Genomic DNA, 14,412 nt, shown 5'->3' on the forward strand with positions numbered 1-14,412 from the left:
GCTGTATCAGCTTGCTTCTTGGAGTTGTAATGAGTCATCTGACTCTTGAACATGAGAAAGTTGATTAATGGTTCCCACAAATTCACTAGTCTTTCAAGCCTCAGGCCTTTTCACAACCATCTTACATCTGTGTGAAGCAATAGGGTTTTAAAATCTTCATCTTCACAGAATTGCATAAAAAATCTATTATTCACTGAGTTTGATTTGACAAAGTTGTTTGCATGTATGGCAGTGTTGAGTGCTTCTTCCATGTGTCCTCCAATATTCTTAACCTATTGCTGTCTGTGGATAATGCGATGTATATCAAAAATGTGAGGAGCAACTGATTTCATTCTAGAAACAAAGCCTTTCACTTTTCCAGTCATGGCTGCAGCTCCATCTGATGCAATGTCGATCAAGTTAGTCAATGGAATATTTTTATCATTAAAATACTGCATTACTTCATTGAATATATCTTCTCCATTAGTAGTTTCAGGCAAACTTTTAATGAATAACATTTCTTCCCTTATATCATCTTCATGGACAAATCTGACATAGACCAGAAGGATAGCTTGGTTATGAATTGTGTTATCATCAACCTGGATAGAAAAATTTGTCTTTTGGAGAATTTCCACAATCTTCTCAACAAAATTAGATGTTTCATCCTGTCTTCTTATAATTGTGTTATTTGAAATGTACTCAGAGTAGATGCAGCACCTTTTCCCAGAACTTCATTTGCACAAGCTATTATAGCAGGCTTCACAAGTTTCTCACCATAAATCTGAGGTGCTGCAACCTTGGCAATAATTTCAGAGACCAAATAACTTGGTTTGAGTGTCTTTGCTTTTTCAGTATTTATCTTCTTTACAAAGTCAGGTAGTTTGATTGGTTGTATTTTCTTTTTATTCTCAAAATATTCCCTACCTTTATCAACAGATAATGGATGCCTTAATTTCTGGTGCTGTTCCAGCTTAACTTTTTTTATGGAATGATTTGTCATGATGGCATCACATTCAAGACATAAGTTTTGTGTCTACAGATACAAAACCAAATATGATAAAATCTTCTTAGTTATTCAGTTTTGCCATTTTAGCAGTTGGTTCAGATATTATTACAACTGATCTTTAAAAAAATAAAAATAAATACTTTATTTCTATAAATTAAAAGTATTAAATTTATTATTAAACAATATTGTGTAGTGATCTATTAAAAATATCAAATTTATTATGAAACTGTTGTGATTGTAAAATTTAAATTATGTAATTCTTGATTGTAATATATTATTGATTATATATTATACATTATTGATTCTTATGGAATAATTATTGAATTTTGTTTTCTTATTATTATTCTGTCTTCATATAAATTATTATTAAATAACAGTGTCTTTATTATTGAACAATATTGTGTAGATCTGAAATGGCTTCAAATTTTTTATGGCTACCAATTCTCTGGGGACCACCGGTAGGCCCCTGGGACGACGACGACGATGCATTATTTAATTTACATTTGATGGATATTTGCCCTCATCTTCTTTGTTGTTAACACAATGTTTTGGCTGATATACCCTCCAGCCTTCATCAAGTGTCTTGGGGAAATTTCAAATCTGGGTTCTCATTCCTAAGGTATTTTTCGATGTTGTTGTTATTATTATTATTATTATTATCATTATTATTATTATTATTATTCAGGTCACTGCCTGGAATCAAACTCGGAATCTTGGGGTTTGTAGCTACTAAGTGCAAGATTCCAAGTTCGATTCCAGGCAGTGACCTGAATAATAATAATAATAATAATAATAATAATAATAACAACAACATCAAAAAATACCTTAGGAATGAGAACCTATGTTCAAAATTTCCCCAAGACACCTGATGAAGGCTGGAAGGTATATCAGCCGAAACGTTGTGTTAACAAACAAGATGAGGACAAATGTCCGTCAAATGTAAATAATGTACATAATTCCTCATCTCTTAAATATAGAAGTGAATTATAATAATAACAATGATTTCTGTATTGGCCACAAGGGCCGAATAATTTTATTTCATTATATATAAACCAATGCTATGGCAATAGATGAGTGTATGCAGGACAATTTTGTCGCTTTGCTTGCAAGCACAGCTCATAGCACTATTATCCAAACTGACAATCCACCATCAACTCTGGTAGCATTGCTAAACCAGGGATTTATGTATATTATCCATGGGCTCTGGATCATGTTGCAAATATGTAACTATTTATTAATTATATCATATTTATTAATTATATCATTTTCTTTTCTCTTTCCTTAAATCTAATGGCAACTTAAAATTCAAGTGTCACCTCTGCTGACACAAAATAAAGTTCAATCAATTCTGTACTATTTCTCATGAAAATCATGGTAACAGGAGAATCATTAGACCAATTAAAACCATCTTTGTAAACAGAATCCTCTAATTACAAATCCAATTTCATTCAATAACATAATTTATGCTATGAAACATTCTGAAGAATGTTACAAGGATTTCCCCTCTTAGCATGAGAAACATTTTCTTCAGCTTACAAAAACCATCTATTTTACTAACTGGCTCTTTTCATGAGAGGTTTTTCCTGAAAGATGATTCATACTTTTCCTCATCTTTAAATATCACCAGCTGTTTGTATTTCAGCATTTTTGTTAACGTTCAAGTAAAAAAAATTTGCTCTGATCTTGACTCTCAAGCATTAAAAGTCTTTAAAATAAAATAATCTGTGTATTAACTGACAGCATCCATCCCCAATACATATACACTGCAACAACAAATATATATATATATATATATATATATATATATATATATATATATATATATATATATATATATATATATATATATATATTGGGTTGGCAACTAAGTTCCTGCTGTTTTTTAAATTTAAAATTTTTAAAAGGTTTAATAAAAAATAACAACTAATTCATCAATAATGTATTTACCCTTGTTGTTTACAACTTCTTCCCAATGTTCAACAAGATTTTCAATACCTCGTTGGTAGAAATCCTTGCACATTATAAGATGTGACTAAAAGGATTAGCGTTAGGAAGGACATCTGGCCATAACACTGACATCTCATTTGAACAGATATATTTACAAAATTACATAAGAATATCTTGAAATGCTAAAGAGTAAATCTATAATAAATGGCAAGTTTGTGTGTTTGTTACTTTAACTCCTCCAAGACTATCCAACAGACCTTGATGAAACTTGACATGTGTGGTGAGGTTTATGCCCATGCGGTCGCTTATGCACTTGAATTTTTAAAAAATCGATTTTTAATCAGCATCGATTTTTCAAAAATCGTAAAATTTCAGCATTTTTCGCACTAGCCATCATGACATCAATTTGACGAAAAATGCCGAAATTTGATGAAAAATGTTTCATGGGTATAAACAGACAGCTTATTAACGGTAATCTATTTAGCATTTGCTAATTCTTCATTTCAATGCAAATTGTTTTGATTTGCTAAAACTTATTATTTCAATTCATTGTTTTAATTTCACAGTGTTTCAGGTTTTGATTAGGTAAGAGCATTTTATTTCTCAAGCAAAATTTAGGCATTTTGCACACAAGCCGTCATGACATCAATTTGATGAAACGTGCTCCAAAGTGTAAAACTTTCACCATTTTATGCACGTGCATAAAAATGACGACAACACAGTTTCGCTACCAGACTCTGCTCATTTTTTCGTCAAATTGGTCCTACCCATTAATATAGATTTAATACTTTTGAAAATGTTTCATGGCTATAAACAAACATCGTATTAACCAGGTACTTCAGCTAGTTTATTCAATAAAATCACCATTGGCTTCAACCACGGCCTCCAGACGACTTTGGAATCTCCTGCAACTCTTCTGGATGGTCTCCTTGTTTAAGTTGGTGAATGCTGCCATAATCTTTGCCTTCAGTTCATCTTTGGTGTTACAAGGAGTTTTGTTGGTATCTCGCTCAACATAATAATCAAGAGGGTTGCAGTCTGAGGAGTTAGGTGGCCAGATGTTAGGGGTGATGTGGTCGCAGAAATTGTCTGACTGCCATGACTGGGTACTCCTGCTTGTGTGGCATGATGCATAGTCCTGTTGTCTGACATAGGGTCTTCCAACAGCCAACTTCTTGACCCAGAGCAACACTACCTCCTCCAGGTACTTGATGTAGGCCTCCATGTTGAGTCTGAGGCTGTGTGGGAAGATGAATAGAGGCATAACGTCACCATCACTAGTGATCACTCCAAACACCATGATGTTTGATTTTTATCACTCTTGGTACATGTTTTGGGAGCATGGCAAACATTCAGATTGACACCCAAACACTCTGAAATGTTTGTAATCGAGCTTCCGGCACGAATGCCAAGCAGTACAATATGTCATTTCCAAATTTCTGGCAGAGTGAATTGCTTCATGGTGCTGTTTTTCTCACAGTCACTGCTCAACTGACCCTACTATCCTGTGTAGTCAACAAAATCAAACACAAACGATGCACATATGCAGAATTAGAAATATAAAATGGCAACAATTTACCCATCACACCCTATATATATATATATATATATATATATATATATATATATATTGAGAGAGAGACAGACAGAGATCAAGGAGACCTGTATATTTCAAGAGAGCAATTTTAACTAACAACTTGACTTATGTTAGAAATCTCTGCAAGAAGGTTTACTCTTTTTTTACAACCTTTGATATGTTGTTCATATGCTTGCGCATATATTTGTGCGTCTATAATGTTTCTTTTTCTTTATGTATGAAAATTGTTTGGAGTTGATAGAATGTTTTTGAACATTTCATAAACAACTTAAAAACCATCTTAACAACTTTCTTATCAGTTTCTCTTTTTTTTTTTTTCAACTGAAGTATTTTCTCTTGCACTCTATTATTGTTGTCACCATCATCACCACCACCACTGCTGTCACCATCATTGTCAAGTGGCTTGCTGACAGAATCATTACTGTGCTGGGCAAAATGCTTAACTGTATTTTGTCTGTCTTTACATTCTGAGTTCAAATTCTGCCATAGTTGACTTTGCCTTTCATCTTTTTGAGACCATTAAAATAAGTACCAGTTGAACACTGGTGTCGATGTAATCAACTTACCCCCACTCCAAAATTGTTGGCCTTGTGCCAAAATCTGAACCTGTTATCATTGATGACGTTCTTGGAGAAACTCTAGGCATTGACAAGGATGAATGAGCTGGTTTATTTTTGAGGACTTTCTGGCCTGATACAACTATGGATAGCTTTCAGAAATCCCTGGACTCATAGTGCTACCAGGCACGGACAGACTAGGGATTTCTGGAAGTTATCCAGTCAGAAGAGCTGTGAGGCAGAACTGTTTGAGATGCATGCAGAGCGCCTAAACTGTTTTGCATGCACTTGTGCAATGTCTGAGTATTGTTGACTTGTGGAGTTCTGTTGAACAGCTGTTATCACATGTGGGACAAATTCAACTATTAGCCAAATCTATCATGCACCTCAACCCACTACTCACCTTTAACAATGCTGGGCAGGCAGTGTTCTTCTGTCTAGTGGCTATGGCAAAAGAGGTTGTGTGGTGGACGAGGCTGAAAGGATTGGGGAAAGACACTCTCCTCTTTGGTCAAGTTCTCATTAACTTTAAGTTTCACTTGGGAAGGAAAGTGAGGGTGGAGGGGAAAATGGTACCTTTGAGTGAATTTCTGAAAAGATGGGTGTTTCTGGCAAAAATGGTTAGGGGGAATGGTCCTACTTTAAGTATGCACCTGTAGACTGGTGAGCAGGAAATAGGGCAAGTACCTTTGGTGGTCAGGGTAATCCTGGATCTGTGAGGTTCCTTGATTGGCCCTAGTTGGAGTTTCTCCTGTATCAGAACTGCATCGTTCATATTATCACATACATTCTATACTGTGTATACTTTTATTGCATTTCACTGTCTTTTCCATTTCTTTCTCCCCGTCCTTTATATAAATCCCTACACAAATTGTGGTCTGCTCTTTTGATGTCCCCCTCATCTGTGCCCCTGTGGCTAATAAAAGAAACCATTGTTACCATCATCATCATCAACTTGATTTTAAGCAAAAATTTCACTGAAAAGCATGCTTTATCAGGTTTCAAGAAACAAGCTATGTTTAATGAAGAAAGTTGATTACAATAAGCTGTAAATACTGAGCAACTGTCTTATTTCAGTAATGGTATAATGTAACAGAGTAAGTTATGGGAATGTTTTTTTATTTATTTTTCACTCTCTCTCTCTCTCTCTCTCTCTCTCTCTCTCTCTCTCTCTCTCTCTCTCTCTCTCTCTCTCTCTCTCTCTCTCTCTCTCTCTCTCTCTCTCTCTCTCTTAATGTGTTATTGTTGAAGGTTGTACATACTACTATATAGTATTTTCTTCTACAAATCTCAGGGATGACTTTTCCTCTTCTTTATTTTCATTTTATTTTTATATATTTTAAACTTTGAATAACTGCAAAATATATAACTCACTAGTGAACAGCAGTATCTAGTTGTAAATAAATAGGTAAAATAGATAAATAAATCCTTACTCAAGTATATGTTAATGAAAAATGTAGAGGCTGTTGTATGAAGAACTTCTGTCAGTGATATTTCATTGGAGGTTGTTCTATACTTCTCTGGCAAGGACACATTTTTATATCATAAATTCTGCAACCAGTGGTACATTCCACCAGACAAGGGCATTTTTTTTTTAGTCCTCTCCCCTGCTGTTCCTTACAATTGCTACCATAACTAACATTGCTAAGAAGGATAATCATCTCTATTTCCCCCTTCCTTTTGAAGAATTACGCAGTTTCATTGCAAACATACTGTATACATTTCTATCATAGTTTTTATTATGTGTTAGTTATGAATGTGATGCTAACTTTACGTAACTGGTTCTGTCCCCATACATATATATTTGTGTGTGTTTCTTTTAAAAGCTTTTTAGTTGATGAGGCATAAACTAGTATTGAAGGAAAGGGTATAGTGTTGTTTCTTTATTTCATGACCTCTTCAGCTCTGATTTGGTAACTTCTAAACTAAAAATTAATGAAATTTCTTGCACATACAATTTGTATTATTTTAAATGGGCTTTTCATGCAAAATGTTATTTCTTTTCTTTTCGTCATTTGGAACTATGGAACTCTTTTATAGATTGAGTTAAGGTTGTTCATTGACTTTATCTAATTTCATCATTCTGGTTAATTAAAAAACTTCAAACTATGCTTGGCTGAATTATATATAGATGTGTGTGTGTGTGTGTGTATACATACATACATATATTTATGTATATTCTCATAGCTCAGTAATCTTTTTATTTTTTTTTGTTTTGCATCAACTTTAAAGTTCAAAGTTTAAGATATAAATCCATTTTATAAAACCATCAACTTTCAGGTAGGTGTTTGCAACCATGAAGAGAGTTAAGTGAAACCTTATAAAATAAGTTGATATATTATAAATCTATGACAACTGACTCTCTTACCTTTCTGGAGGAGAAAATTTTTTTCTTTTTTTTGCTTTCTTTTGCTAGTTTTGGTATTAACAGGATGATGTAATCATAAAAAACTGTGCTTATTGTATGAGATTTTGAGATTTTAAGAACTAATTTTGGGTTCCTGATGTGGTGTCATTTATTATTTCTTCTAATCTGTTTTTCTGGTAACATACTTATTCCACATGAATTTTTTTCTAAATTTATCATTATTCTCCAGGATGTAGAGAATCCATGAATCTCATACCCTTTTCCTTTTAATGTCATATAAATTAAAGACACTTCTTGACACAGTTAGTGGGATTGAACCTGCTTGGAAAGCAAACCTCTTAATCACACAGCTAATGCTGCACCTTCAAACCATATCTGCACTTGCCACACCTGCACCTAATGATGATTTGAAATTAATTATTTATTTCATTGACTAGGCATATCTAATTTTGTCAGAAAGAGATATAAATGATTGAAATTTATTACAATATATTATTGATATTTCATTCATCTGGAAAATGAGGGTCTGAAATTTGAACTCAGAACAGTGAACTATCAAACTAGTCTCAGTACTGAACTGATCTAAATAATCCTTGAGATAAACAATATAGTGAATAACTTAAATAAACTTAATGTTCTGTATTTTCATGTTTTCCCCTCCTTGCCCACCTCTCTCTCTCTCTCTCTCTCTCTGTTTCTGACTTTCTTTTACAGTTGTTATAAAATACTTAATAATTTTTTTTTAAATAATAACCATTTTAAAAATTATTTTTTTGTTTTGTTTCTTTCACACAGACTGCCAAATTGCTATGGTTCATCTAATGATAATGTCAATGACACTACTGATAACTGCTGTTGCTATTGCTACAAGTTCTTCCACAACTACTGATCTCCAAGAAACTTCAGAATTATCATCCTGTGCTCAGCCTTTGCAGAAACATCTATAAATATGAACTGGTCTTTTCACTTTCATCACCTGAGGTGTTGCCAGTGCTGCTAACTCAGGTGGACTAATGCAGGCTACAAATAGGTCCTGCTAGCCAATGGTAGCAAACCATGTCTGTGCTCCGCAATGTTTTTGGAGGATGTGTTTCTAATAAGAGCACAGAGAATATAAAAACTGAAAAGTAAGTATTCTTCTTTCGTATCCATGAATTCACACTTTTAGCACACCGGAATATCACCTGGCAATTTATATAGATACCTCTGCTAGATAGTTGACGTTAGGAAGGACATCCAGCTGTAAAAACAGTGCTGAAACAGACACAGAAGTCTGGTGCAGGCTTCTGCCTGGCCAGCTCCTGTCAACCCGTTCAACCCATGCCAGCATGGAAGGCAGGCGTTAAACAATGATGAGGATGATGATGACCTAAAACTTTAGCATTCAAACCAGCCATATTTGACCAAAATATCTTAATTGTTTTATGTTCAAACCAGCCAAGTCTAGCCTCTCACATCTACCCTGCAATGTCATTCTAAACATAAACAACTACATCATTGAAATTTTGAAGCTATGAGATAATGTGTGGTTGATTCAAAATAATTTGAATAAATAAGCATTGCAATTGACAGAGTAATGTGAATGCTGAAGGGTTAAATTTTTACAAACCTTTTTTTTTTCATCAATATGTTGGTTCATTTATATTTTTACTATAAATATGTGTGTATGGACACAGGGGTGGCAGAATGATTAAAAAGTTAGTTTCTCAACAATTACAATATTCCAAGTTCCATCAAGCTGTGCAACACTTTAGGTCGTTGTTTGTGTTTTGGGTTTGTTTGTTTGTTTTTTTTACTATAGCTTTGAGTGAAACTCAGCCAATGGAAACTGCTTGAAATCCTTCTATGTTAGCTGTATTTGAGGATTACATTAAGTATAATTCAATGAGGTATGGAATTCATTTGACTGAAAAACTGGAACAAGATTGAGACAAGACCCATCACTCACATATTTTTTGTTGTTGCTGTTGAATGTATTTGCCAGCTCTGGTCATCCAGTTTACTTTCATTCATAATCTACCTCAAACTACACAACCCAGTGTGTTCTTTTGTAATTAAGATGTTATGGTATGTGATTTAAGAGATATAGGTACTATATTTTGTGGCACATGGCTCGGTGGTTAGAGCATCGGGCTCGTAATCATATGGTAGTGAGTTCGATTTCCAGAGTGGGCTGTGTGTTGTGTTCTTGAGCAAGACACTTTATTTCATATTGCTCCAGTTCACTCACCTGTAGAAATGAGTTAGTGTCACTGGTGCCAAGCTGTATCAGCTTTTCCCTTTCCCTTGGATAACATTGGTGGCATGGAGAGTGGAGGCTGGTATGCATAGGCAGCTGTAGGTCTTCCATAAACAAACTTGCCTGGACTTGTGCCTCAGAGGTTAACTTTCTAGGTGCAATCCCATGGTCATTCATGATTGAAGGGGGTCTTTACCCTTTACCCTATTCTACTGGTTAAGCAACTGTGTAAATGCTTCCTTGTCTCATACACATTATTTGAGAAAAAGAACTGATATGTATTGCATGTACAGGAGTGTATCTGTGATTAGAGAAGGCATTTGGAGGAGTGATGTATGTGATTTGTTGGGGTGTAAGTGTACGAGTATTGAAGTTTATAGTGGTTTTAAGTTAACGGGTGTGTGGTGCTGGTGCATGTGTGTAATCATTAAGGTATATGAGGAAGGCATGGATGTGTGGATGTGGAAGCAGGCACAAGTGTGAGGTAAAAAGGAAGGCAAGAGGAATATGGAGGGTATGATAGAAGTGCATGCAAGGGTACAAATTTGAGATGCTGTTAACATGGAAGGAGTTATGAACAAATGAAGTGAGAGAGAGAAATGGTAAGAGTTCAGGGACAGAAGAGAAGTTACACAAAAATGAATTAGAAAACAAAATACTGGTGAAAACATACAAGCAGTTTGTATGTTCATGCATGTGTTTGTTGACTTATGTCTGAATATTTGAGGGTGTGTACACACATAAACACAAACAAACAAACAAAAATTACTATCATATACTGAATGAACTACTTCATTGGTAACTGTAGTTCACTGATACCAGTTCTATCTGGCTTTAACTTGGCCAGTTTTCAAAGGATAATATTGAATAGTTTATCTATCTGTTGAAAGGGTAGTAGTACAGTTGACACTGATTGAATAGACATCATAGATCATTGTTAGGTCCAGATCAGTTGGTTATAAAATAATAATAGTATTTTTTTGCCTCCATCACTCACAGACATGAAATAAATAAAGCATGTATGGATTATATTAAATTTATACTTTGCATATCTACTAGAAACCCAGCCTTGCTCTGATTTAGTACCATCATTGCTTATACCTAATTCTGGCTGTGGCTACAAACAATATTTTGGAAAGATTTTTTGAAATAGCTACATGTCAGAAAATTATAAATAAAGCTTTGATATCTGAAATATAGAAGTTTTATGGATAGTTTTTATGTTTAACATTAAATAGCAATAGAAAGACAGAAGTGGTGGTGTCCTAGATTAAATGACATGCAATATTTACTTATGTCTCCTTTGAGTTGAAACCCTGCTTGTGTTTCATCTCTCTGGGCTTGTAAAATAATATACTGGAGTTGATTCAATCAACTATATCCCTTTTCTGCCAGTGTGGGAAATGAATATTTAATACGGCAGAGTGTATTATAATACTATTAATAATATCAATTCTTGTTTGAATATTAAATTATGACACATTAGACACAGCAGGTGATATAGCATATCCATCCTATACATATGGAGTAGAGATTTTTGACAGCTGTTAAAATACTGGTTACTAAAAGCTGAATAAATGTGAAACAGCTTTGTGAATATGTGTTGCATCTCAGCTCATATGTATTGAGTTAAAATGTACTGTAGGCAGTGGTATAGCAAGGGTTCTCAGCATTGGTGGGAGTGGGGGGCTAAGACACCTTTGGCACCACCACCCCACTTTAATTAACAGGCATAATAGGCCAGAGGAAATTTTGTACTCCTTCACATCTGTATCAGGGAAAGGGATGCCCCTGCTCCCCCTCTTGTTACAGCTCTAACTATGTGTCCTGTTGTGTATTTGGGACGGACACTTAATTCCATGTAGTTAAATCACCTTGTCTTTGAGAATAGAGGCTATGTTATCTCTGATAGATTCCAGGAGGAAATTTCTCTCTCATCTTTTTAGTATTGTTAAAGTAGATATGTGTACCTGTTTTTGTGAATACCCACTGATACTCTATATAGAGTACCTACTGGACTCTATATAAAGACATTTACATTCATTTGTAATACTGACAATGATCAGTTTGTGAGGAAATATTAATTAATTTGGTAACTTTGGTAAAGCAATATTCCATGAAACAACACTACTTTTAGTCAGTTTATTAGTTTCCTGACCAAATATTCTCAAAAGCACTTGCTTGGTATTTAGTGATAATTTAACCCATTAGCATTTAAACCAGCCATATTAGGCCCAAATACGTTACCTGTTTCATGTTTAAACATGCTAGATTTGATCTCTTACACCTACCCTACAATGTCATTCTAAAAATGAGCAATCACATCATCAAAATCTTGAAGCTATGAGATAATGCATGATTAATTCAAAATTATGTGAATCAGTAACTATTAAATTTGACAGTGTAATCTGGATGCTAAAGGGTTAAACACAACTTGTTTTCATTTTTGTTTGGGATTCTTATCTAGGTTGATAATCATGCAAAAATATTTTTGTGATAAGACATTGTTTTACTTCCATTAACATCATCATCATCATCATCATCATCATCACCACCACCACCACCACCACCACCATTCAATGTCCATTTTCCATTCTTGCATGGGTCAGATGGGATTTGTTGAGGTAGTTTTCTATGGCTGGATGCCCTTCCTGTTGCCAGCCTCTTTACCTGCTTCCAAGCAAGGTAATATTTCCCTATGACCAGACATGTTTTTCATGGTAAACTGGAATTGAACAACAATATTTACAGCCACCACATAATGTCAAGACATGGGTACATGCACACACACACACACACACACACACACACACTAGGTTTCTTTCAGTCTCTGATCCAAATCTACATACAAGCCTCTGGTCAGCCCAAGGTTTTAAGTAGAAAACACTTGTCCAAAGTATTGCAAGGTGCTGCAAAACCCAACACTCCATGGTTGAGAAACAAGCATCTCCTCCACACAGCTATGCTTGCGCCTGAAAAAGTTTCATCCTGCTCATGTTTTAAATTTCTGCTTCCGTTTTCACATATTCATTTCTTTTTAGTAATGCCATCTATTTTCACAAAATCTTCTCAAACACTTGTACATCTGAAAAATACTTGTATCTGAAGTGAGTCAACAACCACCAAGCTAATCGAAGTTATGACTTTTGATCTTATGAATTTATTTCACTATTTATTTTCATCTTTCTTATATATTTTAGAATCTATTTCAATAATTTTTGTTTTTGTTTCCATCTTTCATGGAAATATTTTTAAGAAAATGGAGGGAGGTAGGTGACTACTTGTACATCAGTTGTTGAGGAAGCTTTGACTGCTATGGGTGACCACATACAGGCAGGATTTCTGGTGATGCAGGATTTCAGTTGAGACCATTCTGTCTTTTAGCTAGTGCAAGACATTCAGGACCACTTTATCCAGCATGTCCTTTTCTAAGATGGTAGGGTTTGAATTGTAGGATATTTGGCTGCTATTTCTAGCAGGTTGAGTAAACATTAGAGGTACCTTCATTGGCTTATACAATCTTTGTGATCGACAAACTGAAGTGAAAGAGTATGAGGTTGTATTTTGGTGGAAGTTGACATGTTCCAAAGACAAAATTGTTAAATATTGTGTGTAATTACTAGTGTTAAATATAATTTACAACATAGGTGTTGGCATAGTCCATAAGTGGAGGTGTGGTTGTGTAGTAAGAATTTTGCTTCCCAACCACATGGTTTTGGATTCAGTCCTGCTTCATGCCACTTTGGACAAGTGTCTTCTTCTATAGCCATGGGCCAACCAAAGCCTTGTGTGTGGGTTTGGTAGACAGAAACTGAAAGAAATCCATTGTATGTGGTGCATGTGTTACTCTCTCCTGTCTTGACACCACATAATAATTGTAAACAAGTGTTACTATCCTTCATTTCCAATCTTCCATGTGGAAATATTACCTTACTTGAAAAAAGTGGACACTAAAATGATGTTTATTATGATAATGATATTGATAATATAAGGATGGTTTTAGTTGTTAAATCAACATCTGTGAGATGATCATGTTATTTTGTTAAAACTCTTAAGAATGTTGAACTACAATGAAGCAAAGATGAAACATGAATTAAGTCAGTTACAATGGTAACTGAATCGAAGTCAAAGCAAAACAATGCTAATGGTCTAACACATCAATGTGGTGTTAGAATCAATGGATCTATAGCTATTAATCATAGTGAGGGTGAAAAGTTTTATGTTAAGAGATGAATTAAGAAAATGAAATATTTTATGAATGGAATAACAGAAAGAGTAATGCTTAAACACACTCACTGATACATGCACTCTTACAGAGCTTTTAACCATTGTTAGCCATGAGAGAAGATAAATGATTTGTAAAATATATGTGACTGATCAATCCTACTAAGACTAAAATATGGCAGATCAGCAAATATATCCTTGGTAAAATAATCCCCTTACCTTTATCTCTATGGAACTGTGCAGTGGAAGTCATTAAATGGCTTAAAGCAATTCCCAATGAAAGCAGATGCAAATTTTTCCAGTTCGGCATTTGTGATTATTATGCATTAATCACTCTACTCATATTGATTAATACAATCATTTATGCGAAATGAATCGCCACTATCACAGAGAAAGAAATTGAAATACAGACTTGAAAACCAGTTGTCAAATATGATAACATATGGATTACCAGAAAATCTAACAATCCTTTCAATGTTACCTGTCAGTACCCAG

The 14,412-nt window shown here is 34.5% G+C and overlaps 2 protein-coding genes across 12 annotated transcripts in view; one reads left to right on the forward strand and one right to left on the reverse strand.

Annotated features, from left to right (window-relative positions):
- The window catches only part of LOC106870372 (uncharacterized), a 216,422-nt gene that overhangs the window by 113,427 nt on the left and 88,583 nt on the right, over positions 1-14,412 (forward strand). For all 11 annotated transcript variants that reach the window (XM_052967716.2, XM_089352865.1, XM_052967711.2 and 8 more), the window contains one exon: positions 8,250-8,581. In XM_052967716.2, the coding sequence (XP_052823676.1) occupies positions 8,511-8,581 (71 nt within the window). In that variant the 5' untranslated portion in view covers positions 8,250-8,510. The remainder of the gene's footprint in view (positions 1-8,249; positions 8,582-14,412) is intronic.
- Positions 273-3,229, reverse strand: LOC106877078 (zinc finger BED domain-containing protein 5-like). The gene is made up of 4 exons (XM_089341450.1): positions 3,190-3,229; positions 2,302-2,411; positions 743-1,012; positions 273-578 (listed from the first exon to the last, which is right to left on the reverse strand). The coding sequence occupies exons 1-4, from the start codon at positions 3,227-3,229 to the stop codon at positions 273-275; spliced, it is 726 nt and encodes a 241-aa protein (XP_089197576.1).

The sequence above is a fragment of the Octopus bimaculoides genome, chromosome 1 (genome assembly GCF_046866305.1).
Source record: "Octopus bimaculoides isolate indiv1 chromosome 1, ASM4686630v1, whole genome shotgun sequence".
Taxonomy (NCBI): domain Eukaryota; kingdom Metazoa; phylum Mollusca; class Cephalopoda; order Octopoda; family Octopodidae; genus Octopus; species Octopus bimaculoides.

Excerpts from the sequence above, each read along its gene's own strand:
- LOC106877078 (XM_089341450.1), bottom strand. The coding sequence starts at position 3,229 with ATGGGCATAAACCTCACCACACATGTCAAGTTTCATCAAG. Across the intron at positions 2,412-3,189 it reads ACATGTCAAGTTTCATCAAG|AGGATTCTGTTTACAAAGAT; the intron begins GTCTGTTGGATA and ends ATTTGTAATTAG. Across the intron at positions 579-742 it reads AGATTTATGGTGAGAAACTT|GTTGATGATAACACAATTCA; the intron begins GTGAAGCCTGCT and ends TTTTCTATCCAG.